General features: G+C 44.3%; 1 protein-coding gene across 1 annotated transcript in view; it reads left to right on the top strand.

The window, feature by feature from the left end:
* The window catches only part of SLC44A3 (solute carrier family 44 member 3), a 73,389-nt gene that overhangs the window by 5,419 nt on the left and 40,921 nt on the right, over positions 1-27,049 (top strand). Inside the window, exons 4-9 of the mRNA XM_074961294.1 lie at positions 34-170; positions 12,275-12,368; positions 13,975-14,144; positions 16,650-16,739; positions 17,662-17,786; positions 19,313-19,499. Coding sequence (XP_074817395.1) covers positions 34-170; positions 12,275-12,368; positions 13,975-14,144; positions 16,650-16,739; positions 17,662-17,786; positions 19,313-19,499 — 803 coding nt within the window. The remainder of the gene's footprint in view (positions 1-33; positions 171-12,274; positions 12,369-13,974; positions 14,145-16,649; positions 16,740-17,661; positions 17,787-19,312; positions 19,500-27,049) is intronic.

Raw genomic sequence — 27,049 nt, 5'->3', positions numbered from 1 at the left:
TTGCCTTAAGAGAATTTTTTCCCTCCTTCCTAGACATGTGTTCTTTTTGAATTCATGCGGTCTGGAAATTAAAAACCTTAAAATCAATTCAATCGCCTTGTGTGTATCTAGCTGTCCTCAAGAGCAACTTAACACTCTGGAAGACATCCAGCTTTTTGCAAAGAACAATGGTATGTAGTAAAGAGTTTGGATTCCTTAATCTGTGTGTGGAAGAGTTATGCAGTTATTAATCCTATAAAATGTACTCCTGTTTGAAATATGTTACATTGGATGTTTACTTTATCATTAATTTATTTAAGTCAATGGAAAGCATGTTCTAGTTCATGCTTATTTAAATGTTTTAGTTATCAGAAATTTTATGGATCTCTTGGGTGTATAAAGCTGTTGTATGCATTTCTGCACAGGACTGGATTGTTCAGCAGAAAGGTGGCTATTGAGGACAAACTAGTTCAGAGGAGGGGGAGTTAGTGAACGGATGCTGTTTGTATGTTTGAGAAATCTGCATTGACTTTGAATTGGATCCTTCAAATTCTATTAAAATGATAGTGAAACACTATTATTCCATTGACGTCTCAGATCTGTGAGCCCTTTATATGTAATGAGTTTTGTTTTCAGAGCCAAAGTAGAATCATTTTGATTTTATTCTGATACTCTAAATAAACATAGACTAATAGCTATTGTGCAAAAACAGTTACTTCTTTTGCATTGCTTTTCAACATTTAAATAGAGTAAGCGAAAATTGATCCCTACCTCAGCAATACATTACACAGCTAAGACTCCATACTCAAGATACCAGAGAACTGAGACAAAAAATTACCTGGCCTCTACCCAATGCTATCCATGTATAGAATACAAAGCTGAATGTGGAAGTCTGAAATGCTCCTTGGAGAACCCCAGCAGGCACAATTAAGAAACTATTTATATACTAGTCAGAGCATTTTGTAAAAAATCCCAGGGTTTGAGTTCTCTGGGCACAAGGCAGGGAAGTTCTGATTCTAAATCTGTTTTTTTTTCTTTTTTTAAACAATAAACTACATAAACCTGGCCAACACTGCTCGCTGAATAGAGTGTTTGGCATTTGGCAGGCAATGACTAGCACTCTGAGAATTGTTTTCTTTGATTTTCGTAGATTGGATGGCAAGAATAGCTATTTACAATGAGGTTTTTTTTAATGTAATTTTGAGATTTGATTATTATATGATACTTTTTTAATGTACATCAAGAGCTGCGTACCCCAGTGATGCTCCTTAAATAACCTCAGCAAAACTGAATTACATTACATGAAACTCCATCCACATTTAAAGAATTTGCATATCTGTCTTTAGAGAGCTGGCAATATTGCATTTTAATTGGTTTGAGTACATCCAAGCGTTGCTTTTTCACTAGCATTATGGTAATGTAGTGTTTTACCAGCAGAGGGCCTGAAGATACTGGACTAAAGTTCTTAGGTCTGAGGCTGGACAATATTTTATTCCATTCTAAATCATTAAGGGCCCAATCCTGCTTCAGTTTACATGAATAAGGTTTTTGCCATTATCTTAATGGGAAAAAACAAGACCCCATATTTAGGTATTTAGAGTATTTGTGTGCCTCCAGTCTGGAGGATTGGTGGTTGACGATGATAATGAAATGCAGAAGATAAGGCAGAAATAAAGCTGTGCTTGTTTCCCTTAATAAATTCGCATAGCTTTGGAATCTACATTTTAAAGATTCAGTATTAATGAAACTGAGAATTGGAGCCAGATTCAGAGGTGACTCTAGAGGGAGCTGAAGTTGGGGTAATTCCACCATCTTCCCAACCCTCCAACGTGTATATTGCTCCAACTTAAATTCTCCGTAGGCTCCCTTAGACTTACATGTAATAATGTATAATTTACATTCCCACTTAGTATGACCCACTGAGTCTAAGGAAATGTAGATGTGTGAAACTCGTACACCAAAGAGAAGTGTGTAGCAAGAAAAAAAGCCTCCTCTCCTTCTTGACCATACACATAGATACACCTTCTTCTGTCCCCAAAGCATTTAATTTATACCAATGTAGACTCCATTGTTTTACACATCAGCAAATGGGTGGTGATGATGCTAGTCACCTGGATTTTCAGGATGACTGTGACAATCGTAGTTTTTACTAATGGGTCTTTGTGTGACTCCATGGACCAATTTGGGAAGAACATTTATCGCGCAGGTCACAAGCTATTTGCCTGGTTGTATTGATTGAGCTGCACATTGTTTCTGTGCCTGGGGCTGTGCTTCCAGTTGCTTAGCATGATTCCTCTCAAAGTCGAGGACACATTGCCTTATGGTGTGGTACCATGTAGTATGATTTAAGGTTAAGATTCTGTCACAGGTATTTTTAGTAAAAATCAGGGACAAGATCGCAGGCAATAAAGAAAAATTCACAGAAGCCCACAACCTAAGCTCTAACTTTTACTAAAAATACCCTGAGCAGAGCAGACTAACAGTAGGAGCACTGCCAGGAGGGCTGTTGGGGGCCACTGCTATGGCAGCTGGGGGCTGGCTGCTGCTCCGGCAGCCCTGGGGCTGACTCCAGCAGCTGCTCCAGCCCCGTCACTGCTCCTTGTCAGAGGGCTTATTCCTTCACCCACTTACTTCCCTGGTCCTTCTCGCATGAACAGAGAGCAACAATACCCGAAGTCCAAAGGTGCAAACAATTCGATGTTTATTGGGGTGAACTTCCAGCAAGTATGATTCCAGTTTCCTTCCTTAGTGTCCCCCTTCCCAGCTCTGACACCACAGAGCCTTACACCTGTGTCCCTGTTCCCATTCCTGCCCTTAGCCAAACATGATTCCAATTTCCCCACCCCCATTCCCTGTTCCCATTTCCCAGCCACCCACTTCCAGATTGACTGCAGACTATATAGTAAAACTTGAGTTCTGCTTAGCTATACCTTAACCAATCATTTTCCTGAAATTTAACTAACCAATCCTAACATATTGTAACATGATTATGTAACCAATTATATCCCACCACCTTAATTAGTTTACACCCAGCAAAATTAATTATACAGAAGACAAACAATCACAGAACCAGACAGAGATTATACAGACAAAAAATAGCAAAGTGGGATCTATAGTGACAAAACAATACAGAAGTGAGGATTTCACATCCCAGCTATTGATAAGTGAGTTCTTGTCAGACAGGATGCTATCAAACTAAGTTTTCTTTTACATTTTCTAGGCACTTCCCTTTCTCTGGAGGTGATAGGCACTATCAGGACAGGACTGTATTCCTCACAGTCCAATAGCACCTTATTTCAATGTGACTAGTTTGGAATGTGAGGAGGTGATCGGTCGTTTCCCAGCTTATGGCTGCCTCTGTTGCTTAGCCAAAGGCCTTAGCCTAAGAACAGGGCCTCAGACTGTCACAGTAAGAGAAGGACCTTACACTGGCAGACAGTGATTTTGATTCTTTCTTTTATACCTCTAACTAGCCAAGTGATAAGAATACACCTAAATTCTTAGAGTATAGGCCTTTAAAGACAGGCCTGAATATCTATATCTTAACACTCCACCCCTTTTTTTTCTTTTGGGATCCTCCTGCCCAGGTATCCCTGGAAAAGCATAGGACATATGGCGACACATTTCCTGATAGGGCCAGGCATCAAGGTGGAAGGTGTGGATATTCCATTTGTCCCACTGCCCCTTGTGTTGTATAGTGCCCTGCACCTTCTCTCGTACGGGCATACCACACCTATTTCAATTAGTGTTCCAGACTTCCCATTATAGTGGGCCCGAGAAGGTTGGGTCCGGGTTGTCTAGTACACTGCAGGGTTAGGAGGGCTTATTACATTACTTATAGGTTATCTCCATATGCAGTACAGTACAAGTACAGTTAACAATACAAAATCCACAGCAACACCAAGTCCTGACCACTGCAGTATGGTCCAACATCCGAGACACCCCCAAAACACTGCCTCTCCTCCTTTGACAGGGTCACGATCTTATGTGTCCAGTTGCTGGCAGTTGCAACAAGCTGCTCCTGCAAGTTTTGCATGCTTTTGTCCATATCATAAGTCCACTGAATGTTCCCAGAGAAATGGGATATTGTCCAAACCAGCTTGACCACTTGGTATGGAATCAGGCAGTATGCCCTGGTTTGTTTATTCAGAGCAATAAGATTCACAGATCCATTTGTGCACCAAAGTCCAGACAGCAGCGTGTGGATGGGTGTAGTTTGGTTATGGGTTGGTGTAATTGTGTCCCCAGTAATATGTACATTCCCAGCAAAACACCTTATACACAGTACACCCAATTGTCCACCCCTTGCGTAGGCCATTGATTCTGCTCCTCCATAGTCATAGGAGAAGGGCACATCTAAACATCTTCTGTTGATTTACACTATTTTACACACCCCTCCATTGATTCCCAGTGAGCTCCTCCCCTTCTCATTATTTCCATAGGGCTTGTGGGGACTACCTTAGTTGCCATTCCATTTCCAGGTACCACGGTAGCTATTACACAGGTGCTGGCCTCCTAGTTGAGCATTTTGCATTCCCATACACATCTCCCCTCCCAGGTCAGCCTTTTGAAGCCATCCCCCACCCATGTCATGAGGTTTTCTGTTCATTAAAACACAACAATGCTAGCAACAAGACAAACACCACAGACAAACACAAAACACAGATCCATGGTATTCTGGGTTATTTTTCCCGCTGGTGCCAGCTAGCTTGTAGAGTGTCTGAAAAACAAAAGAAACAATTTCCACCCCCCTGGTGGGGACAGATTATTGCTTAATAATAATAATAATAATAAATTAATAATATCACTTTCTTTTACAAATTTCCTTGCTAATTGCAGGAAAAACAGAAGAATTAACTCCAGGCTGTCCTTATTTTGTTCTATAGTCAGGCTAGTGAATTACCCCACTCACTGGTCATTTATGAAATTCATGAGGTGGTGTACCTCCGTTTCCCCTCTTGTACAACAGACCATGTTTGCAATAGTTTCTCTGCTGTACCAAGCTTTACGTTTATTCTCAGGTAATAACTGAGACACAGCTTCAGATTTTAGCACTGTACACCCCCCCCCCCCCCCCCAAGGTTAACCTGTCCCCCTTATTTTCAGGCTTGACTTGTTTTTTCACCTCCCTTTCCTGGAGGGTCATAATCTGAGTCTTCTAGTAGCTTGGTTGCTGACCAGATGTATTCATTATTTGCAGCTCCTTTGTGCCCATCAGCTAGGTAATTTGCATTTACACAGAGGCTTACTAGCTTGCTTCTGGATCCAAAGCTATTACCAGCTCAGAGACTGTCTTAAAAGGGAAACATTCCACTTCCACTAGAGTTTTGGTTACTTTCCACTTTCATCCCCTGCTCCGAAACACACAGAGATCTGAAAAAGAAAGCACAACCTATTGTGGCTCCTTTTGGAGCCCTAATAAGATTTTAATGAAGTACCATGTTTTATTTGCATTTCTTTTACCCCTTCTCCAATATACACTGCACACATCCTGGGAAAATGGACATTCCTTCCATATAGTTTAACCTCCATAACATTATATTAGCCATATTCATTTTACACAAGGTGTAACTGCCTCCCCCATGCCCACAGAGTTTTCATGCACACCCACCAAAGTAACAATCTGATCTCCCAGAGCCACCCCAAGGCTCAGTGTTCCCATCATTCCTCCCCTTTTCCTTTTCTTTTACCTGTGCACACACACACACAATTCTCTTTTGCCTAACATCCCTTGCACTGTGATTACTCTTTTTTATACAACTGTACCCCTATTACACTTCCATCTTGTACAACTAGACACAACCAGGGGCAGCCAAGTTAAGTTCCAATAGAAACCCCTTACATTCCTTTAGTGATTTTGATTACATTACCCAATAGTCAGATAATTTTGATCAGATTCTCTCTCCTCCTGCTGCCTGCAGCAGTCCCTTATAGACCATTTCTGTGGGAAAAGGGCCCATTTTCCTTCAGAATAGCTGTAAAGGCTTCTGGGGACAGAAGCAGAGTGGTGGTAGTAGCCACTCTACCTGACCCCTTTGGATAATTTAATTACCAAGCTTCCATCCAATGTGACTGCACAGAGTTGCACATACAGTTACATTTATATAACTGGGTTTTATCATTAAACAAAAACTTCCTTCTTGTAACACCACAACTGTTACCTTTTACCATTTCCACAACTCCCAAATGTTTACTTTCCCGCAAACCCTGTATTATCAATTTTTGCAAAAGCTATTTGTAACTTTTCACTCACTTACTTACTCCTACATTTACTTCTTTACTTCTTTAAGGTAGTGCAATTTATCTGTAACAACTTAGCCACCAAGTACAATTAGTGCCACACAGCTGCCTTAACTTGTGCTGTCTTTGCCTTGAGACTGTTCAAAGAGGCAGTAAAACATTTGTCTCCATGGATGCCCATGGATCTTTTATTCCAAAAATTCCAGTGGAATACAGCAGACCTCCCTCATACTTTGTCCAAAATAACCAAAAACATCTCACATAAGTATCCAAAGTACACTCCATTAAAACTTCAGAAAAACAAAAGGAGTGTGGAAAGGCAGGGAGAGAGGTGGAAAGAAACCAATTAAGCCTGTTGGGTCAGTTTAAAGTATAGGCTACCAGCAACAAATTAAGTAAACCGAGGAAAAGAAGAAGGAAAAGGAGAAAAGGACATAGTTAGCTCTGAGCCAAGAGTAGGCTCCCTGGGTTGAAACAGTTGGGAACCCTTATCCCCAGGTTCTCATTCTGGCTCTGGGAGAAGAGTGGGGGTTGTTACCTGCTCCTGCAAACCCTGCCATTTTGCACTTTGAAACCTTTTTTTTTTCTTCTTCTTCTTTCTCTCCACTCCCCCAGGACCAAGTCCCAGCTCCAGTCTCTAAAGGTAGTCTGTTAACTCTGCTTTTGACTTTAAACCCTGTTGTGCCAAATCATCTTTAACCACCTCTAACTAATTTACAACCCTTCAGCAGCCCTTGCTGAAGCAGCACCAAACTTGAAAGATTACTGGCAGCTTCCCATAATGCTGCCCTTACTTCAAACCTCTCACAAGCGGACTGAAGTGCCTCCTTTCCCTGGAAGGCATTCAGTCCCAATGGGTAGGGACCTTCTTCCACTACCCATATACCAAAGGAGGGTGGGCTCCTCAGCCACCCCCCATCCCTCTGGGTCCCCTAACACTTCCTCCATTTCCTTTTTAATCTCATCCCAGGTTGACCCCTGCACCTGGTATGGGCCCATGTTCTTCCTCATCCATTTATCCAAAAAATCCTTTACCCTGGCTTGCCAGAACCCACAACTACCATCACAAGAGTTCGTGATACTCCCTCCAAGCAGCTGCACGGACTGTTGGGGAGGGGGACTTACAGGCTGCCACTCACCTATCCGATGCGATGCATCCAAGTGAGTCACCAGCACCAAGATGTTAGGGGGCTTATTCCTTCACCCACTTACTTCCCTGGTCCTTCTCGCATGAACAGAGAGCAACAATACCCGAAGTCCAAAGGTGCAAACAATTCGATGTTTATTGGGGTGAACTTCCAGCAAGTATGATTCCAGTTTCCTTCCTTAGTGTCCCCTCTCCCAGCTCTGACACCACAGAGCCTTACACTTGTGTCCCTGTTCCCATTCCTGCCTTTAGCCAAACATGATTCCAATTTCCCCACCCCCATTCCCTGTTCCCATTTCCCTCTTTAGCAAAACATGATTCCAATTTCCCCACCCCCATTCCCTGTTCCCATTTCTCACCCACCCACCCACTTCCTGATTGACTGCAGACTATATAGTAAAACTTGAGTTCAGCTTAGCTATACCTTAACCAATCATTTTCCTGAAATTTAACTAACCAATCCTAACATATTGTAACATGATTATGTAACCAATTATATCCAATTCGATGTTTATTGGGGTGAACTTCCAGCAAGCATGATTCCACTTTCCTTCCTTCGTGTCCCCCTTCCCAGCTCTGACACCACAGAGCCTTACACCTGTGTCCCTGTTCCCATTCCTGCCCTTAGCCAAACATGATTCCAATTTCCCCACCCCCATTCCCTGTTCCCATTTCCCCTTTTAGCAAAACATGATTCCAATTTCCCCACCTGTCAGGCCTGTCTGTAAAGGCCTATACTCTATATCCTAACACTCCTGTGGCAGGGGCTGGCCCAACCCCCGTTCTCCTCCCCCCTTGGCCCTGGCTGCTTCAGCCCTGGGGCCGCTGCTCCAGCTCTGCCACTTTGGAAGTCATGGAGGTTCTGGAAAATCACCGAATCGTACCCTTAAGAATGCTCAATCACCAGTTGCTCAATATTCAACTCAAAATGTGCATTTTTTGCAGATTTTGTTTCAGGGTGTCTTTTGAAGCATTTAATCTGCCCTCCATGCTTAAGATTGCTGGAGCTTAATTTGGAATATAAGACTTGTTTTGATAGATGGGTCTCAGGCATACAAATTACGTGGCCAGTGTGTCTCCATTTGGGCACTGATCAAATGAGTCTTGATGCCAACTGAATCAGCTTTTGCCAGGACTTCAGTGTTGGAAATCCGGTCCTGCCATTTGTTGCCCAGCAATCATTGTAGGTGTCACAAATAGAAACTGTCAAGATTTTTCACATACCACTGTTAACAGGTCCATGTTTCGCACCCGTGGAACAATGTAGTGAGGACAACAGCATTATAGACTTTGATTTTTTGGTCTGTAGACATATTCCATGTTGCTTCCAGAGTCAGTGATAGAGGTGACCATATACAGTGCTGGCTTTCTTAATTCACGCATCCACATTGTGGTCAATTGTCACTTTGTTGTTCAACATGCTGCCGAGATAAGTAAACTGTTTGATGGCTTGGAGCCTGGTACCTTCCAAACTTGTTGATGGGTTTTGGTAAGGCTGTTGAGCGGCTGGCTGGTACATAAGCTTGGTTTTTGTTGGGCTGATGGTGAAGCCAAAGTTATTAGCTGCCTCAGCAAAGCACTCAAAGACGATAAGGCCATTGAGGAGAAATTAAATGAATTCTTTGCATCGGTCTTCACTGTTGAGGATGTGAGGGAGATTCCCAAACCTGAGCCATTCTTCTTGGGTGACAGATCTGAGGAACTGTCCCAAATTGAGGTTCTGGGGCTGGCTGCTGCTCCAACAGCTCCAGAGCTTACCACGGCCGCTGTTCCTTCAGCCCCAGGGCTGGCCACTCGCTAGCTGTTCCGGGGTCTGCTGCTCCAGCCCTGCCCCAGAAGAAGTCATGGAGGTCCCGGAAAGTCATGGAGTTCATGATCTTTATGACCTCCGTGACAGAATTGTATCCTTAGTCGTGATATATTCTCCAAAGTTGGCATGTATTATGTCCTCATTAATATTCCTGTGTGACTTATGTATGGGATGTGAACAAAGTTATAAATATGCACGAGAAATGTGTTCTTAAAATGTGTTTGGCAAGCAATGCATAAGCACAGTCTGCCTCAGACAAAGGAATGTGTCATTTCCTTATCTGACAAGCCTGGTCATCAGGCAGAGACAGTGAATGTACATTTACATGCAAGGTTAAAAAAAGGTATCAAATTAGCAAGTGGGGGAGGTAGCCTCTTAACAATAAAGACGGGATTCTGAACCTCAAATGATAAGCAATTGAATCAACTGACTGTATACAATATTACTGTATTCTAAAATTGTCTCTAGTAAGGTTTTTTATGAAAGCCAGTGACACTCTGGTGATTAATATCATTGTGAAATGTCTGTATTAACACTCTCGGAGGAATTATGGATACTCACTGATATTATGCTTTAAAGTCTGTGATCAAATACAGGGAGAAACAGGGTTTCTTCCAGACAGGAGGAAAGGCAGCTAGCTACCTGTCTCCAATGTAAATTAAGCAGTGTGGAATCAAAACAATGGAAGCCCCATTTAAATACAAATTAGCATGAGGATAGGAAATCTACAAGAAGGGAAGAACAGCAGGAAGCCTTCTAGGCTCTTGAGACAGATACAGTGAACTTTGTGGTGATACAAGGAGGGCAAAAGGATAGGTGAGTTGTCCATCACTTGGGGGATTCAAAGGGCCAGAGCTGGATCCTTCAGCCAAAGGGGTTGAAGTCTTCTGGGAACTTAGTTTGGTGAGAAACCTGCTTAGGCAAAGATTGTAACTTGCTTCTAAGACTAAAACAATTTTCGGCATATTTTTACTTTTTGTTTGTTTGTTTGTAGCCTTTTGTGTCTTTATTCCTTATACTGGATATCACTTAATCCTAAGCCCTTTTTAAAATAAACTTGTTTTACTTTTACTATAAACCAGTTGAGAGCTGTGACTGAAATTAGTGTGTTTGTGAAACCCCAGTTAAATTAATGAGCTGCATGGTCTCTTTGAAGGAGCAAAGAGCTTATTAAGTTCTGTGAATGTTCCAGGAGAGGGCTGCACGCTGCAGGGAGGCATCTCTGGGGAACTTGGGAGTTGGGGTTCACTGTTTGTTACCTGTAGGGCAAGGTTTGGGCTGGCAGAGCCCTGAAGAGTTTGCTGGCAAGGCACACAAGCTGGTGTGTCAGGGAGTTGTCATACAGCTTAGCAGCAGCAAAACTCTCACTTGTTGAGTCAGAGAGTGTAACACAGTAACTCAGTTCTGGGGCCCTCAGCAGATTGGTAGATGATTTTGGGGAAATACAGGACTGAGAAGTATTAGGGTCATTCTACAAATAGTAACTGGGCGGTGGAAGCCCGGGTGTGACCTGCATGCTTGTGTGCAGGCTGTTGGTGTCAAGGCTGTGAACCACAGAAGCAAAGCTTTGAAAGCACCCAGAGGTGCAGGGTAGGTGGTGACACAACCCCTTACTAGTCTGGGTTGAACTCCAAAATGTCACACACTCATCAGAGTTAATCACTGTCAGTGTGTAAGACCTGATTGTTGAAGCGTAACATTCATTTCTTGGGGCAGTCAGAGTTCTCAGTCTGTCGTTCATAGAATGGGTAGGCTGTCCAGAGAAGAGACACGATTCCTTCTGATTGCAAAGCCAGCTCCTGTGTTGGCTCATTTTGTGGGTGTCCCTTCCAGAAGAAAGTATACCTAGCATGCTCCTCAGCCAGTTGACCCTCTTCACATCTTTCTCTGAGCTGCAATGTGGATACAATATCCTTCAAGCTCTTGAGCAACTGAAGCAGTCCACCGGGCAGGACCATTAGTTTGGTTTGAACAGTTAAGCAGCTTACAAACAGTTCACCTTGCAACCTTGAAATAAAGGAAACTTTTCAAGGCTTGTCTGAATTTTGACTGCGTGATGGGATGCCCTCCAGCTTCAGTGGGCTGTTCAGGTTGAGCAATTTTCAGGAGAACTTTTCTAGCACCCTTCTTTGATTGAGGTCAACTGTGCTATTCCTGAGTAGAGCAGCTGAGTCAATGAAGATGCTGCTGGACTACAGTATCACCCCAAGTCAATGCAGAGTCTTGACCTACCCACGTGCAGGTTCACAACTATGACTCCCAGCGATGTCCATCATCTGTCACTTTCACCATTCCCCTATCACTCTGGGACTTATTAAACTGTGCCAGAAATTGTGTAAGGTGGAGGAGCAGTTCCATACCAACTTACGTACTCTTGGTCAACAAGACCATTTCCAGTGGCAAAGTAAATCGCGACAACTAAAGGACTTGCTGGTTGCATGTTTATTTTTAGTGACCTTCTATTAGATCAGTTGCCGAATTTCTCAGGCTAAGAAGCTTGGTCTGCCCAGCAAATGGGTATAAAGTAAGTCTAATTTACACCATGTTACACATATCTGAATTTGGCCCTAAGGGGAGGCTTCTGGAGGTATGAGAAATGAGAGAAAAGAAAATAGTATAATCATTTGAGTTTAATGAAATTTGGGGTTTCCGGGGTTTCCAGTGTTTCAGTTGGTTGTACTTGCTTCTCCTAAAACAAGTTACAACAATTTAGCAATAAAAGTGGGAAAAACTGAAAATATTACTCTCTGTAGAGAACAGATAGGGGTTTGATCTTGATTCATGAAACTGTTATCTGGACTGTATAAGATTTTAAGCTGTCTCCTAAACAGAACAGTGTTTAGCATCATGGGTTTTTTTTTGTTTTGTTTTGTTTTTGTTTTTACTTAAATACAAAATTATTGAGGAAAAACACTGCAGTTTTGCTAATTAATATTTATTTTGCTGCACAAAATCTTGAAAACAGCAATTGATTTGAGCAGCCATACAATTAAGTGCTATTTATTTAGATTTTTAGTATTTTTAAGAAGTGTGTTTTCTGCCCAGAAATGGATGTGAACTAATAACAGGTTACCATGTGTGGGGTTTTTATTCTATAGGTTCTTGCCTTTGTGTTTATAACTTGAACATATCCAGTTACACACTAAATCCAAAGGCAGCTGAGCTTTGTCCCACACTGCCAGTTCCACCAAGGTAAGAATTACAGGGTGCTTTACTGCACTGTTTATTCAAGACAACTTTTCAAAGACTGTCCTTCCCATTTTGTGTTTTTACTTGATGCATAACCATCAGAATGATTTTACTTTGTTTAATATCTTTGATTTTATATTTTTGAATTCTCACATTTATACCCCCCCCCCCACACGCACACTGTTCATACCCCTGTTCAGCAGAGATACTTAAGCATGTGCTCAAGTGAAGTCCCATTGCCTCCTGAAGGCACAGAACTGGACTCTTTATGCTTCCCTACTCCGCTGCATAAAGGAAAGTGAAGAAAAGAGCATGAGAGATCTTTCAGAGGTGAAACATGAAATAAATTGAAAAGAGGGCACCTCACACTTATTTCTTTGACAATCTGTATTTCCTCTCTGCAGCGTGAAATCCTCGAGAACAGTCTCTATTATGTATGTGATACTTCCTCATAAAAGCAAAACTGGTTGAAGCAGTTTCCCTAGTAACAGTCACCATTTACTTATTAATTAGGGAGGCATACTATGCTGATGGACTGCTGTGTCCTTTTAGACACACACATGAGTGTGTCTGAGATCTAAAAAACCTTCTTGTTGGCTTAGTGTAGCATTGCCAAGACTAGAGGGATAATACATTTAAGACACTTGGCTAACAATGCCAAACAACGTTATTTTTATATGTAAATATTTGACTGGGCTACTTGTATTCTAAGCTGGTCAGGTCTAGCTTAATACACCCTAAAGATTGTTGGAATATCTTAAACACCATGCAAAATTTGTGTGTGTATTGAAAATACCTATACTTATTACTACAGCCGTACTAACTTGTGCTTTGATTCCATCCATTCTCCCAAATTAATCAAGTCAAGCCCAGTTCATATTTGAATAGGAGCCCAAAAATGAGCAGAAAACACTGTTGGTGTTCAGTAGATGGTACTCTTCCTGAGTCAATAGTGAACCAGTACCTCATATGAAGGCACTATGCTGATAGACGTGCTGTCTTTCAGATGAAATATAACTGACCTGCCGACTATTTGTGGCCATGAAAGATCCTGTGTCTCTCTTCCTAAGAGTAGGAGTATTAATCACAATGACCTGGGCAAATTCCAATTTAGCTGAATATGTTCTGCCTTCCTAAATCTCTCCTGTCGTTTTAATCAGCTAGAGATAGTCACTTTCCGTTATAAACTGCTGTGCAGTGTTGCTGTGCATTGTTAAATTGGCTGTGCTATTTTATCCCAGAAGTTTAGAAGGCTGCAGTTTAGTGGGTAGGGTGAAATGATCTCTGTATGTTGGCTTAAGTTCTGAAACATGTTTTGAGACAATCTGAAATAGTTCAGGGGAACCCTAAAGTTCAGTCTGAATATTCCAAATTCAGCATAAACTGCTTACTTTAATTTGGAACTGTTTCTTTATTTTGGTGGCAGTGTTAACATATTTCATTTTTACTAAAAAGCAAGCAAACATAATACAACATATAAACAAAACTCAGGAACTTGATTGGGAATTGCACTTGTTTTGGGACTGCGGGATTGATCCCTGAATGTATCTGAAACCTTACTCTCCAGTAATCAATCTTTTCTCCCACCTCTGTTTTTTTAACTTTCCAGCAAATCCTTCCCATTGTTTAATCGATGTGTTCCACAAAACCCTGAGTGCTATTCGCAGTTTGCGTCCATCTTGATAAATGTGGTAAATGAAGTCGATGCTTTTCATCGTATTTTGAGTGGAATAATGGCAGGAAGAGATACTGTAATAGGACTGAGTGTCCTTGCACTAGGTAAAGTTATGAGTAGAAGAGGGATTTTAAAAAAATTGTTAAAATAGAATTTCATGTTTCAAATCTTTGTAGGAAGAATAATGCAATTTTTAAAAATATTGAAGCTTGATATTTGCTGCATAGAAACATTTGTTTTGTTTAAGAGAGAACTGCTGTTTTGCTTTTACAAGACATTTAGTAGACTAATGAAATTCAGATTTATAGAAACCAGACTGGAAACTTACTCTGCATCACTTGTTTGGTTTTTTGTCTGACTCCGTTAAAAACTTTAGGTGAAAAAGTTATAAAATCAGAATTTATCCTAGCATGAGGTGTGTTTTAATGATATATACTATTTCCTCTTTTCTTGATGTTCTTAGGGGGCCATTGAGGTCTTAGAAAGTAGTTTCTTCTTCAAGTGATTGCAGACATGTATTTCCCTTGAGTGTGCGTGTGCCAAGCCCATCAAAGCCAGAGAACCTTACCTAGTAGTACCTGTAGGGATGGTGCCTTCTGGCCATTAGCTCCTTCCCAAGCTGTTTAAGAGCACTCTGACCCTTCTTAGTTCCTTCACCAAACATTAAGAATTGAGACTCAGATGCAGAGGGGATGGAGGGTGGGTCGTGGAATACACTTCTGCACCTACATCTTGAAGAACAACACTTATCTGTACTGTAACTAACCGTCTTTTCTTTGAGTGATTGTAGACGTGTGCTCCACTCAGGTGATTCACAAGTAGTTTCAGAAGGAAGTGGGGCTCAGAGTCTGCTCAAGACTGCCTTTCCAAAATTTGCGTCTGATCTGCACTCCACTGTAATAATGTAATGTATGGTTAAAGTATGTATGGAAAACCAAGTAGAAGCCCTGCAAATGTCCAATGTCAAAACACCACTGAGAAATGTGACCGATGCCCCTCGGACCTAGTCATATAGCTCTTAACCTGTGTGGAGGCGAAGTCTGAGCTATCCCATAAGCTGTTTTAATACGGGAAGTTATTCACCTGGAAGTCATCTGCATGGAGACCAATAGACCCTTCATGCAATCTGCAAAGGAAACTAAAAGATGAATTGATGAACGGAATGGTTTAGTTCCCTTCAAGTAAAATGCCAAACTTTGTGTCTCATCCAAGGAATGAAAAAGCTGTTCGTCAGCGCTTGAATGAGGTTTGGGAAAAAATACAGGTGAATATTGTCTGATTAAGATGAAATTTTGACACGACCTTAGATAAAAACTTAAGATGTGGCACCAAAGTGACCTTGTCTTTGAAAAACTGGTTATACTAGGTATATGCCATGAGGCTCTGCAGGTCACTAACTCAACTCGAAGAAGTTATGGCCACAAATAACTCATTCTCTGTCTCTACTATATCAAAAGACAAAGTTGCCAAGGGCTCAAATGGACGACTCATGAGTCCTCCAACACAGTGCTAAGGTTCCATTGAGGAATCACTTCCTGCACTGATGGGAAGAGAAGTGATCCTTTAAGAAATCTGACTACCATGGAGTTTGAGAAGACTTTGATTTGCTTTGGATGGAGGATGAAATGCCAGAATCGCTGCCAAATGGACCCTCCACAAACTGAGAGACGGACCAGAGGACTGGAGGTGCAACAATTACTCCAGAATGTCCTGAATGCAGGATTGTATTGGTAGAATCCTGCAGCCTAGGGATCAGATTGAAAAACGTTTCCATTAGCCGGATAGGTAGCCCTTAGTAGAACCTGTCGAACGACTTCAGAACAGCACTCCTGTTCCTTGTCTAGCCGTGCAGCATCCATGCTGTGAGGTGCAGGCTGTTTAGTGCTGGGTGTGAAATCTGACTATGATACTGAATCAGTAGATGGGAACCACAGGGATGAACAGAGAGACGGAGGAGATCGCCCTTATGGTAGCGCTGCCCCATCAGTGTACTGCTAGGCAAAGTTCTCTGGCTTTGGTGCACTCAGCATGGACCCCTGAGTGGAATATACATGTGCACTCGCACCTTGAAGAGCAACAGCTACAGTACAGGAAGGTAACAGTCTTACTCATGTAAACTGAAAAATTTTGATATGCCTATAAGTATTAAAGTAATTAAGCTAGTTATTAATAGGTAATTGTAATTTTACATTTTCAGCATTAAAAAAAATCAGTACGATAGCTTTGATTTCATGTTTCGTGAGTAAGTTGAAATTAACAAAAACTAGCTTCAGAATGAGAGAACAGAGGGTAAATCCATCCTAGAGAGAATGGACTTCAGAAGGCAAGGGTTATGCCAGTAATGAATTTACCCTAAGAACCTGACTATTCTACATAATTACTAATTCTGGTCATTTTAGGGCCTGATTTTGGAACATTTCTGGTAAAAACAGAATCTCTTCAGTTTTAAAACCTATTGGTCTCTGCTTTTGAGATCAGTGTTTACAAGTATAAAAAATCTGGAATGTAGAAAAAACTAAATTTTCTTTGTAAAATAATTAGTCTGATTAAATAGATCATAACAGTCATCTGAAGTTAACTCTTTCTATCTATTTTTTTTAATTTTCCAGCCTTCTCTTTAATAATGGTTTTAACCTTCAGATTCATCACCACACTTCTGGTCCATATTTTCGTGACACTAGTTGTGTTTGGATTGTTATGTAAGTATATTTATTTATAATGGATGTTTAAGTAACGCATTTGAAGGAAAAACATAAAGGAAAAAACAGCAAACCTGTTTCTCCTCTGGTATCCTTCAGTAAGCTAAATTGGGTCCCAGTCCTGCAATCGGATCCATGCTGGACCCTTTCTCTGTGTGGATGAAAAGGTCTGACTATGCAGATCTAGCTGTAGTATCAGGGTGTTGAGAGGTTTGTTTTGTTTCAATTATTTATAGATGTCTGTAGATTGTATTTCTTTTGACAAATGATTTGAGTATGATCAGTGTTGACGTTTCCAACAAAGTTTAAATAGAGAATTTAACAATGCATCCTTTATAAAGAGAGAACTATTAAGAATGATCAAAGTCTGAAATGTGAGCTATCTTATAAGTTATGTTTCTCTCTTGCAATGAGGCTGTAACTTCAAAGCTGCAAGAAAACCAGACTTAATGTTGGCTTTGACTTCAAAATAGCAAACCAGCCACACCATTTTATTCTGTGAGCACAGATATGTGCATTTACACCAGTGGTTCTCAAACTTTTGTATTGGTGACCCCTTTCACATAGCAAGTCTTTGAGTGCGACCCCCCTTGTAAATTAAAAACACATTTTATATATTTAACACCATTATAAATGCTGGAGGAAAAGTGGGGTTTGGGGTGGAGGCTGACAGCTCGTGATCCCCCCATCTAATAACCTCGAGACCCCCTGAGGGGTCCTGACCCCCAGTTTGAGAACCCTTTGATTTACACCTAATGTTTGATTTACACCTAATGTTTCTCACTTTGTGCTGCACTGCTCCATTCTTGAGTTAATTTGTAATTCAAGAGGAGAACGTAACAGAGCCATAACCTGTGTGCATTAGCTTGCCAGTCACTTGTGAAGCACTGTCTGCACCTTCATGGATTTGTGTTTGTTCTAGTTGTCTCTGGTGTTCTGTGGTGGCTCTACTATGACTACACCAGCGACCCAAGCATAGAACTGGAAACTGAAAAGGAAAATGTAAAATTTTTACTTGGATTTGCTATCCTATCTACCATGATTACGGTGAGAAATTTTACAGAATGATCTTTGGGGAGCTTAATGTTAGAGATGGTAATCTGAAACCTTGAAATAAAACTATATTACAGCAATGTGAGTGCACATGCTCCCTCCTTTATTTACACTTGACATAGAAAAGTGGAAACTCCATTGTAGAGGCGGCAAAGAGTCCTGTGGCACCTCACAGACTAACACACGTGTTGGAGCATAAGCTTTCGTGGGTGAATAACGACAAAGTGGGTATTCACCCACGAAAGCTTATGCTCCAACACCTCTGTTAGTCTATGAGGTGCCACAGGACTCTGCCACTTTTACAGATCCAGACTAACACGGCTACCCTTCTGATACGTGACTCCACTGCAGAGGGTAACTGAGGCTGTGTGGTGGTGATTCAACCATGACATGGTCAGTTTATCCCTTTGTGGGTTGCACTCAAGTGCATTCTGCTTTCCATTTGCAGCCAAATAAGATCTGCTTATAATTATTTAATCCTTTTTTTACATTTTATGGGACATTCACCTGTATTATGTAGAGTCTGTACAAGGCTCTCCACAAACTTAAACCCTGTGTTAGGGCTGTAGGACGATGCCAGCAGAGCAGCTGTGCTGCAGGACTTTTGCCCTTGGCACACTGCTGCAGTGTGGGTCTATAGGCCATCCTCAGTTAAGCTAATGGTGGGGTTGAGTGAGCAGAGAGACACTGGATCCACGGAAATGTGAATCCTGTGGACCCAACATGCTCCTTTGTGCCACGTACAAGGTAACAGCCATTGCAGTGGGGTGGAAGCTCAGTGCTGCTGTTTAGTTTGCTGGCCACAAGCTGTAGTGCTAAATTTTTGCCTTCCTGTCATCCACCTCCTGTTCACCACACAACCTGATTACTATGACTTTATGCTGTTGAAATGAATGTTTCACCTTATTTAGCATCGTAGCCCAGTATGAATGTGTGGATAGTTCATATATTGTTGGGAAATGAGTCAGTTACATTAATGTTTCTTTAAAAGAAAATGTGGTTGCACACAATGAACAGTCTGTATTGTGTTAAAGTGACCAATATAATTGTGATATACGCTAGAGCTTGCTTGCATATTCTCTGTACATTATCAAGACAGTGGGCACTGCACCTCTTCTCTTGCTAAATACAAGAATAAGAAAAGGTTTCTTTGGATGCAGATTTGTTCAGGTGCAATACATTTGCCATTTGTAGAATTCCAAATACATCGTCTGCTCCCAGTGGCTCTTCTGAAAGCATCTGGCATCTTTGTAGAGCAGACTAGAAAAGTGGTGAAGCAGCTTCTCTTGTGAATGTTTATTGTTTTATAGTTTCCAGTGTGCTATGTCTTTTAGGTGTTGTTTGCAGTTCAGTGTTAAAGATTTAGTGCATAATAATTTTATGAAAAGACATGTTCTCCTGCGGTCCCTTTGTGAAATCTGCACCATGCTCCCCCTACAAAATTTGACAACTTCTGATAATTTAAGAAAGAAATTCCTAGTTTACTATTTTTCTGATTTGTTTTTCATCTCTTTTAATAGATGGTTCTACTTTCCCTCATATTTGTACTAAGGAAGAGGATTCAGCTGACTGTACAGCTCTTTTGGGTTGCTAATAAAATAATTAGCAGGGTCCCTTCCCTACTGTTCCAGCCACTATGGACCTTTTTGATTCTCATTTTCTTCTGGGTGTTCTGGGTTGCTGTGCTACTTAGCTTAGGAACTGCAGGTAAGTAGTTGTATTTTATCATGGTCATGGGTGTACACTATCTCGTTTTAAAATTTGGTCTTTAAACACAGAACATGTTGGTGTTAGTGTACAAGGTGTAATATATGTTGTAATATATCTGTTATGATCTTGTTTTCTGTTTACTTCACCTTCGCATTTCTAAGGGTACTGCAAAAGTAGCTGCTGTTTTGTGAATCAAAGATAATACAGCATGTTAGAGGAGAAACACATTTGTGCACTCTCACGGAGACTTTACTTTTCTTCTTTCTTGTTTAGGTCTCATAATATAAAGCAGGGGTGGCCAACCTGAGCCTGAGAAGTAGCCAGAATTTACCAGAGTACATTGCCAAAGAGCCACAGTAATACATCAGCATTCCCCCCCCCGCCAGTAGTCCTGCCCGCCGGCAGGCCTGCCAATCAGCACCTCCCCCTCCCTCCCCGTGCCTCCTGCCTGCCGCGATCAGCTGTTTCGAAGTGTACAGGAGGCTCTGGGATGGAGGTGGGAGGAGCAAGAGTGCAACAGGATCAGGGGAGGGGGCAGGAAGAGGCAGGGGCCTTGGGGTAAGGGGTGGAGTGTGGGCAGGGCCTGGGATTGAGCAGTGAAAAGTTGGTACTGTAGCTTCAGCCCCGGAGTCAGCACCTATGCATATTAACTTCTGAAGAGCCACAGTTTGGACACCCCTGATAAAAAGTGTCATTCCAGATCCAAACTATGTGGTTGCTTTTTGTAAATGGGGAGCATAACAGAAAGGAGGGAGTGCTTTGATTTAGTACAGCAGTTGTGAAATTAATGTGTTTCTACTATGGGAACAACAGGAAAGTGCCTTCCCTCCTGTGAGAGATGTAAAATTATTCTGAATATCTCTTCCCGGCATTTGATGGAAAGCTCTGCAGATTTGTAGAGAGATTCTTTCTTTCTCCCCTTCTTCCTCTTCCATACCCAACTGTTGAGGTATTTCAGAAGCACTTGGTTAAAGCATTTGTCTGGCAGGTGACTTGCTGCTTCTCCAAAGTTGTTAGGCACAGTGGCACCAAATTTTCAGCCCCTGTAGCCTCTTCATGAATCTTTCTTGCCTAACTGAACATCAGTGCTTGTGGGACAGATTTACTTTGCTTTGAGATGTCGTCCTAAATGCTTCTTCAAAGCACTTGTCTTAGCTTGTAATTTTTGTGCCTTATTTGTGCTGGTCACATGTGGCCTGGGAATGCCAGATGCTGCACTATGTGGTTGTTACTGAAAGGGAAGCACCCCTTTCAGAATCGTGAATGGTCAGTGCAGTGGTATAGCTCAGGAGGCCATTGGAGCTTTAGGTAGTGGGTTGCTTTCATCAGGTTAAGGCAGGGGTGGGCAAACTTTTTGGCCCGAGGGCCACATCGGGGTGTGAAACTGTATGGAGGGCCGGTTAGGGACGGCTGTGCCCCCCAAAAAGCCTGTCCCCTGACTGCCCCCTCCTGGGACCTCCTGCCCCAAACTGACCCCTGGGGTCCCATCCCCTATCCAACCTCCCCTGCTCCCTGTCCCCTGACTGCCCCGACCTATCCACACCCCTGCCCCCTGACAGGCCCCCCAGGACTCCCATGCCCTATCCAACCCCGTCTGTGCCCCGACCCCTGACCGCCCCAGAACCTCCGTCCCATCCAACCGCTCCCTGTCCCCTGACTGCCCCCTGGGACCCTCTACCCAACCCCCCCCACCACCGCCCCCTTACCATGCAGCTCAGAGTGGCAGGAGTTTGCAGCCCTTCTGCCCGCACGGCTGTGTGGGAGGGGGAACAGTGGGGGTGGGGCCAGGGGCGAGCCTCCCCAGCCAGGAGCTCAGGGGCCGGGCAGGACAGTCCCACGGGCCAGATGTGGCCCGCGGGCCGTAGTTTGCCCACCTCTGGGTTAAGGCCTTGTATTAATTTGGATAAAGCTTATGCATTTAAGCTGTATGGGTGTAACTACTCATTTTTAGGTAGTATAGGATTGCTTTTCATGCAGTGTTTGAACAGCTCTATTTGGTCAGAGGTTAGATCTAAGTACAAGGTATTAGTCATGTAAACTATAGTAACTCTAGTAAAGCTGGTAGCTGTTAGTTAGAATGAATCAGAATGCACTAAATTTGAAATACTAATGGCCAGGAATGCTAGAGGAAACAACACAAACATTCTTCATTTAAGCAGAGCTGACTATGAGAGAATGCACAAAAACCCAAAGGAACCTTCACTGTAATTCTCCAATGTGCAACAAAAGACTGTGTGTGAAGTTTGTCCTTGTTGAATCTAAATTCGGAAAATGCCAAGTGAGTCCAACGTGTTCAAAAAGGTTATTAGTCTCTTCGGGATACAGAAGAGACGTAGAGGTTATAAATATTTTGGCTAGTGTAACAGGATCAATTTGATGAGAAGTGCAAGATGATATAGTTGGGTGTTTCCCGAGTATTGCTGTATACTTCATTAAGAGTTTGTTTTCAGTCCTGTGCCTGGGTTGTTTTTAACAGATGTGTCAATAGTTGTAATTTTCAGCCATTTAGCCAGTTAAAGTATTAATATTTATAGTGAGAATGTGCATGTTACTTAAAACAAACTAAAGTGACAGTATGAGTGTTAAAGTAGGTGTTAAGTAGATACAGAAATATCAACCCATGTGTTCATTAGTTTTCCTAATTGCAAGTGAGCTTTTATGAGCTTTAATTCTGCTTCTAATCAGATTATGGCATGGGCGTACATCAAAGTTAAACAGTGGCTATTGTTAATAATTCAAGTGATACTTGTTTGTTACTACCAGTTGAGTAAAAGAAAACTGTAGTAACACCCATAATCCACTAGATGCCATTAATGTAGTTTGAAAAACTTTCTGTTGAATAACTCATTTTCATTCTTCTTCAAGTGCTTGCTCAAGTCAATTCCATTCTAGGTGTGTGCGCACCCAGGTGCACGGTCTTCAGAGATTTTTTACCTTAGCGGTATCTGTAGGGTCAGGAGTGGCGCCCCCTTGAATGCCATGCACACGTGCCAGTATATCAGGCACCGCCGACCCTACGCCCTTTCAGTTCCTTCTTACCACCCATAGTGGTTAGTCGGAGCACCTTTCCTTGCATTGCAAGGGCTAGCGTTTTTTTTTTTGTCTACTGACTTCGAGCCTTAGGGCCTTGTAAGTAGTTTGTTTCTAGTAGTTAGTGTTAAGTAATTGTTAAGTGTAGTTAATAGTTAGCAGTTAGGGTCCCAGCGGGGACTTTGCCCCAGGAGGGGCATGCCCCGGTCTCCCGGGTTTAATCCCTGCTCGGACTGCAGCAGGCCTATGCCTGTAAGTGACCCTCATTGCATCTGCCTCAGGAGCTTAGGGGAGTCACACGTTAGAGACAAGTGCCGAATTTGTAAGAACTTCCAGCCCTGCACACAAAAGGAGCAGGATATTCGGCTACGGGCTCTCCTCATGGAGTCCACCCTGTGCCCGGCCTTTGTGCAGCTCCGTCAGGACTCGCCATGTACCTCAGCCTCGGTGCGCAGTGTGCCCCTGGCGCCAGTGCCCAAAAAGAAGACCAAAAAGCATGACTCCGCAGCACTGGGCAAAAAGGTCCATGGTCATCAGGCAAGAGACCCGCTTTGGGCCCCCTGGCCACTCTGGAGCTATGCACTTGTACCTTCCTGGTCGAGGCCTTTAGCTCCATGAAAGGTCCACCACCGACTCCTGGGAGCAGCATGGGACCAAAAACTCTGGTGGTACCAGCGCCTTCATAGATTCCCCCAGCGCCGAGAGAACACAGGCCTCCGCCCGTGCCACCAATGCAGCATGTGCCTTAGGAACTGGCAAAGGCTCCCCACGAGGGCAAGCCAGCTGCTAAGACCCTTAACGGGGCAGTGGAGTGCCACTGATCCCCCTAGACAAAGCAGCCCAGACCCTCTGGGGCTCGTTCACATTTGCGGTCGCCCCTGTCTTAACGTGTATCACCTAGAGCAAGATGCCAGTCTCCGTACTACCAATGCTGCTCACCCTCACGCCGATCGTCCTCTCGGCGCAGGGCCCGGTCACCTGCCTCGTGCGAGCACTCTCTGTTGCGTCTCCAGTCCCCCCGGCACCGGTTCTCCTGATACCAGCACCGATCACCTCGCACTGGGCACTGTTCTCCAACAACAACAGTCAGCCAACAGACCCAAGCGTCGATGGCCCCACTGTGGTCACCGGACGGGGATTCCTCTGGCACGGAAGCCCAGTTCAGCCCCTCACCTAGACTGCACCGGTGCGAATGGGCACCCGAGGCTGCATCGACATCAACAGCGCTGACTTGGCAGCACGGCCAGTGGCCTTATTGGGGCGCGTGGGGAATGCTGGTTGTGGCAATGCCCCCTTCACACTGCTCATCAGCCGCCACCTCAAAGCAACAGCTGGCGGCGTTGATGGCACCAGGCTCTATGCATGAGGCATGATCTGTGGTCAAGACAGAGGACACTGTCCCCACCCCTAAGCCTCCCTCCCAGACGGGGGAAGATGCCCCGGAGCCTTCCCCGGTGGTGAAATCATATCCTCTTCCCCAGATGAGGTGGTTGCGAGACCCTCGAGGGCTAGCCCGCTGGACAATTTCAAAGAACACCAGGCCCTGCTATTTGAGAACTTGAGCCTGGAGGTGGAGGAAATGGCTGAGTGGGCAGACACCTTGTTGAATGTCCTGTCAGCCTCTACCCCAAGCTGTGTCGTGCTACCAGTGTATGACGGTGTCCTTAAGATTGCCAAGGGCCTCTGGCAAACTCCTTCTTCCATTCCTCCCACATCAAAAAGGGCTCAAAAGAAATACTTTGTCCTGGCCAAGGGGTTTAAATACCTCTATACCCACCCTCCCCCAGGCTTGCTGGTGGTCTCTGCTGCCAATGAAAGAGACAAGCAGGGGCATACCAGTTCGACCCCCAAGAATAAAGAGGCCAAATGGTGGGATCTGTTTGGGGGAAAAAATTTATTCGACGGCCAGTTTACAGTTCTGGGTGGTGAACCATCAGGCCCTCTTGGGCCATTAGAACTTTATGGGAATCCCTCCATAAGTTCAAGGAGTCCCTTTCACAGGGTTTGGCCCAGGAATTTGGCACCCTGGAGGGCACTATGGCTGACAGATTGCTCACTCCAGATGGTGTGGGACACAGTGGACTCGGCAGCCGGGGTAGTCGCGTCTGCGGTGGTAATGAGGCGCAGCTCCTGGCTTCAGACTGCAGGTCTCTCCCAAGAAATGCTGACATCCATCTAGGACCTCCCATTCGATGGGAATGGTCTTTTTTCTGACCAGATGGATGCAAGGCTGCATGGGCTAAAGCATACCAGGGCCACCCTTCACTCACTGGGCGTGCATACACTGCAGCCTGCGAGAAAGTAGTTCTGGTCGCCCCTGCCGCCTAGACCGTGGCTCTCTCGTCAAGGATCTGCAGAAAGAAGAGACAGAGACGCTAGTTTCAGCCGCTGTAACCCTTCCTCCTCCCACTCACCCATGCAGCCCGGCCCAGCAAAACACCCCAGGGGCCAGAATGGCTCATTTTGAGGGTGCGGACGTGAGTGATGCCCCAGTCACCTTCCAGGATCCGCCCTGCTTTCCTCCACCGTCTTCGTCTCTTCTGTTCAGTCTGGTCCCAAGTTACCTTGGACTGTTGGGTGCTGGACATAGTTTCTCATGGTTACACCCTGCAGTTTTCGGCCGCCCCTCCCTCCCATCCCTCTTCAGGGACGCTTCTCACGAGGAACTCCTCATTCAGGAGGTTGAGAACCTCCTGCACCTGGGGGTGGTGGAGGAGGTCACTCAGTACATGAAGGGAAACGGTTCTCCCACTACTTCCTACTCAACAAGTCTCTCAAAAAGTTGAAGTTTCACATGGTCTCCCTGGCCTCCATCATCCCTTTCCTGGATCCAGGAGACTGGTACTCTGCCCTCGACTTGTAGGGCATTTCCACATCTCCATATTCCAAGGTCACAGACGTTTCCTCCATTTTATAGTGGGTGAATGCCATTTCCAATTTACAGCACTTGGCCTCTTATCGGCTTCAGGGGTCTTTACAAAATGTGTGGCACCAGTGGCTGCTTACCTCAGACATCGAGGGGTCTAGGTCTTCCTGTATCTTGACAACTGGCTCATCAAGAGCAGGTCTCGGGATCAAGTACAGAGAAGCCTCGATCTGGTGCGTTCCACCTGCCACCACCTGGGTCTGTTGATAAACGAGAAAAAATCCACCTTAAGGCCACTCCAATGCGTAGAATTCATAGGGGTGGTTCTCGACCCCACGCGAGCCAGATCATTCCTCCCGGCGGCATGTTGTCAGGCCACGTCGGACCTGATGTTGCATGTCAAGAACCACCTGCTCACCATGGCTCGCACCTGCCTGCAATTGCTGGGCCACATGGCCGCCTGTACATACGTGGTCAGTCATGTCAGGCTCTACCTCTGGCCTCTGCAAGCATGGTTGGCGTTGGTTTACATCCCAAACAGATACGATCTAGACTGGGTGGTCTGGTGACGGATAATATCCTGTCATCCTTGGATTGGTGGTTGGACACTGGGTCAGTGTTGGAAGGAGTCCCCTTCTTGACCCCATCCCTGTTGCTGACCCTGATCTCTGATGCTTCGGACCTGGGCTGGGGAGCCCACCTGGCTGAGCTGAGCATCTAGAGCTGATGGTTGCAGGACAATCTGTCCCTCCATGTGAACGTCAGGGAGCTCAGAGCAGTTTGCCTGGTCTGCCAGGCTTTCTTGCCCCACCTGAGAGTCAAGGTTGTGCTGGTCCTTACGGACATTACTGCCGCGATGTATTACATCAACAGACAGGGCTGAGCCAGGTTGTTGGCCCTTTGCCAAGAAGCTTTCAGCCTTTGGCACTTCTGTATGCGGCATGCCATTCATCTGGTAGCCACACACCTGCCCGGCACGAAGAATGTGATAGCAAATCACTTCAGCAGGACCTTCTTGTCTCACCACAAGTGGTTGCTCCATCCAGAGGTGGCCAGTATGATCTTCCAAAAGTGGGGAACTCCCCAGGTGGACTTGCTTGTGTCCCGCCAGAACAGGAAATGTCACGTGTTCTCTTCCCTCCAGGAGATGGACAGGGGTTCCTGTCATATGCTTTCCTGCTTCTGTGGTTGGGAGCCGTAATGTACTCCTTTCCACCGGTGCCGTTGATCCACAGTGTTCTCGTGAAGATCAAACAGGACAGGACGAGGGTTATCCTGATAGCCCCCGAGTGGCCTCGCCAGCACTGGTTTGGCATGCTGCTGGAACTTTTGGTAACCGAGCCACTGCGGCTCCCTCTCCGGCTGGACCTCCTGTCCCAGAACCATGGCAGTCTCCTGCACCCGAACCTGGAGGCGTTGTACTTGACAGCCTGGCTGCTGCTGCATGGCTGAATACGGACCAGCAGGAATGTTCGACCCAGGTGCACCAGGTCTTGCTGTGTAGCAGAAAGCCCTCCACCAGAGTGACCTATCAGGCAAAGTGGAAAAGATTAATGTGCTGGGCCTCGGATCGGCGCATCTGGGCCGAGCAGGCCTTGCTGCAGGTGATCCTGGACTATCTTCTGCACCTCAAACTTCAGGGCTTGTCCCT

This window comes from Natator depressus, chromosome 8, assembly GCF_965152275.1.
Source record: "Natator depressus isolate rNatDep1 chromosome 8, rNatDep2.hap1, whole genome shotgun sequence".
Taxonomy (NCBI): domain Eukaryota; kingdom Metazoa; phylum Chordata; order Testudines; family Cheloniidae; genus Natator; species Natator depressus.
Note: the sequence above shows the minus strand (reverse complement) of the source record. Positions and strands in the feature narration are given on the sequence as shown.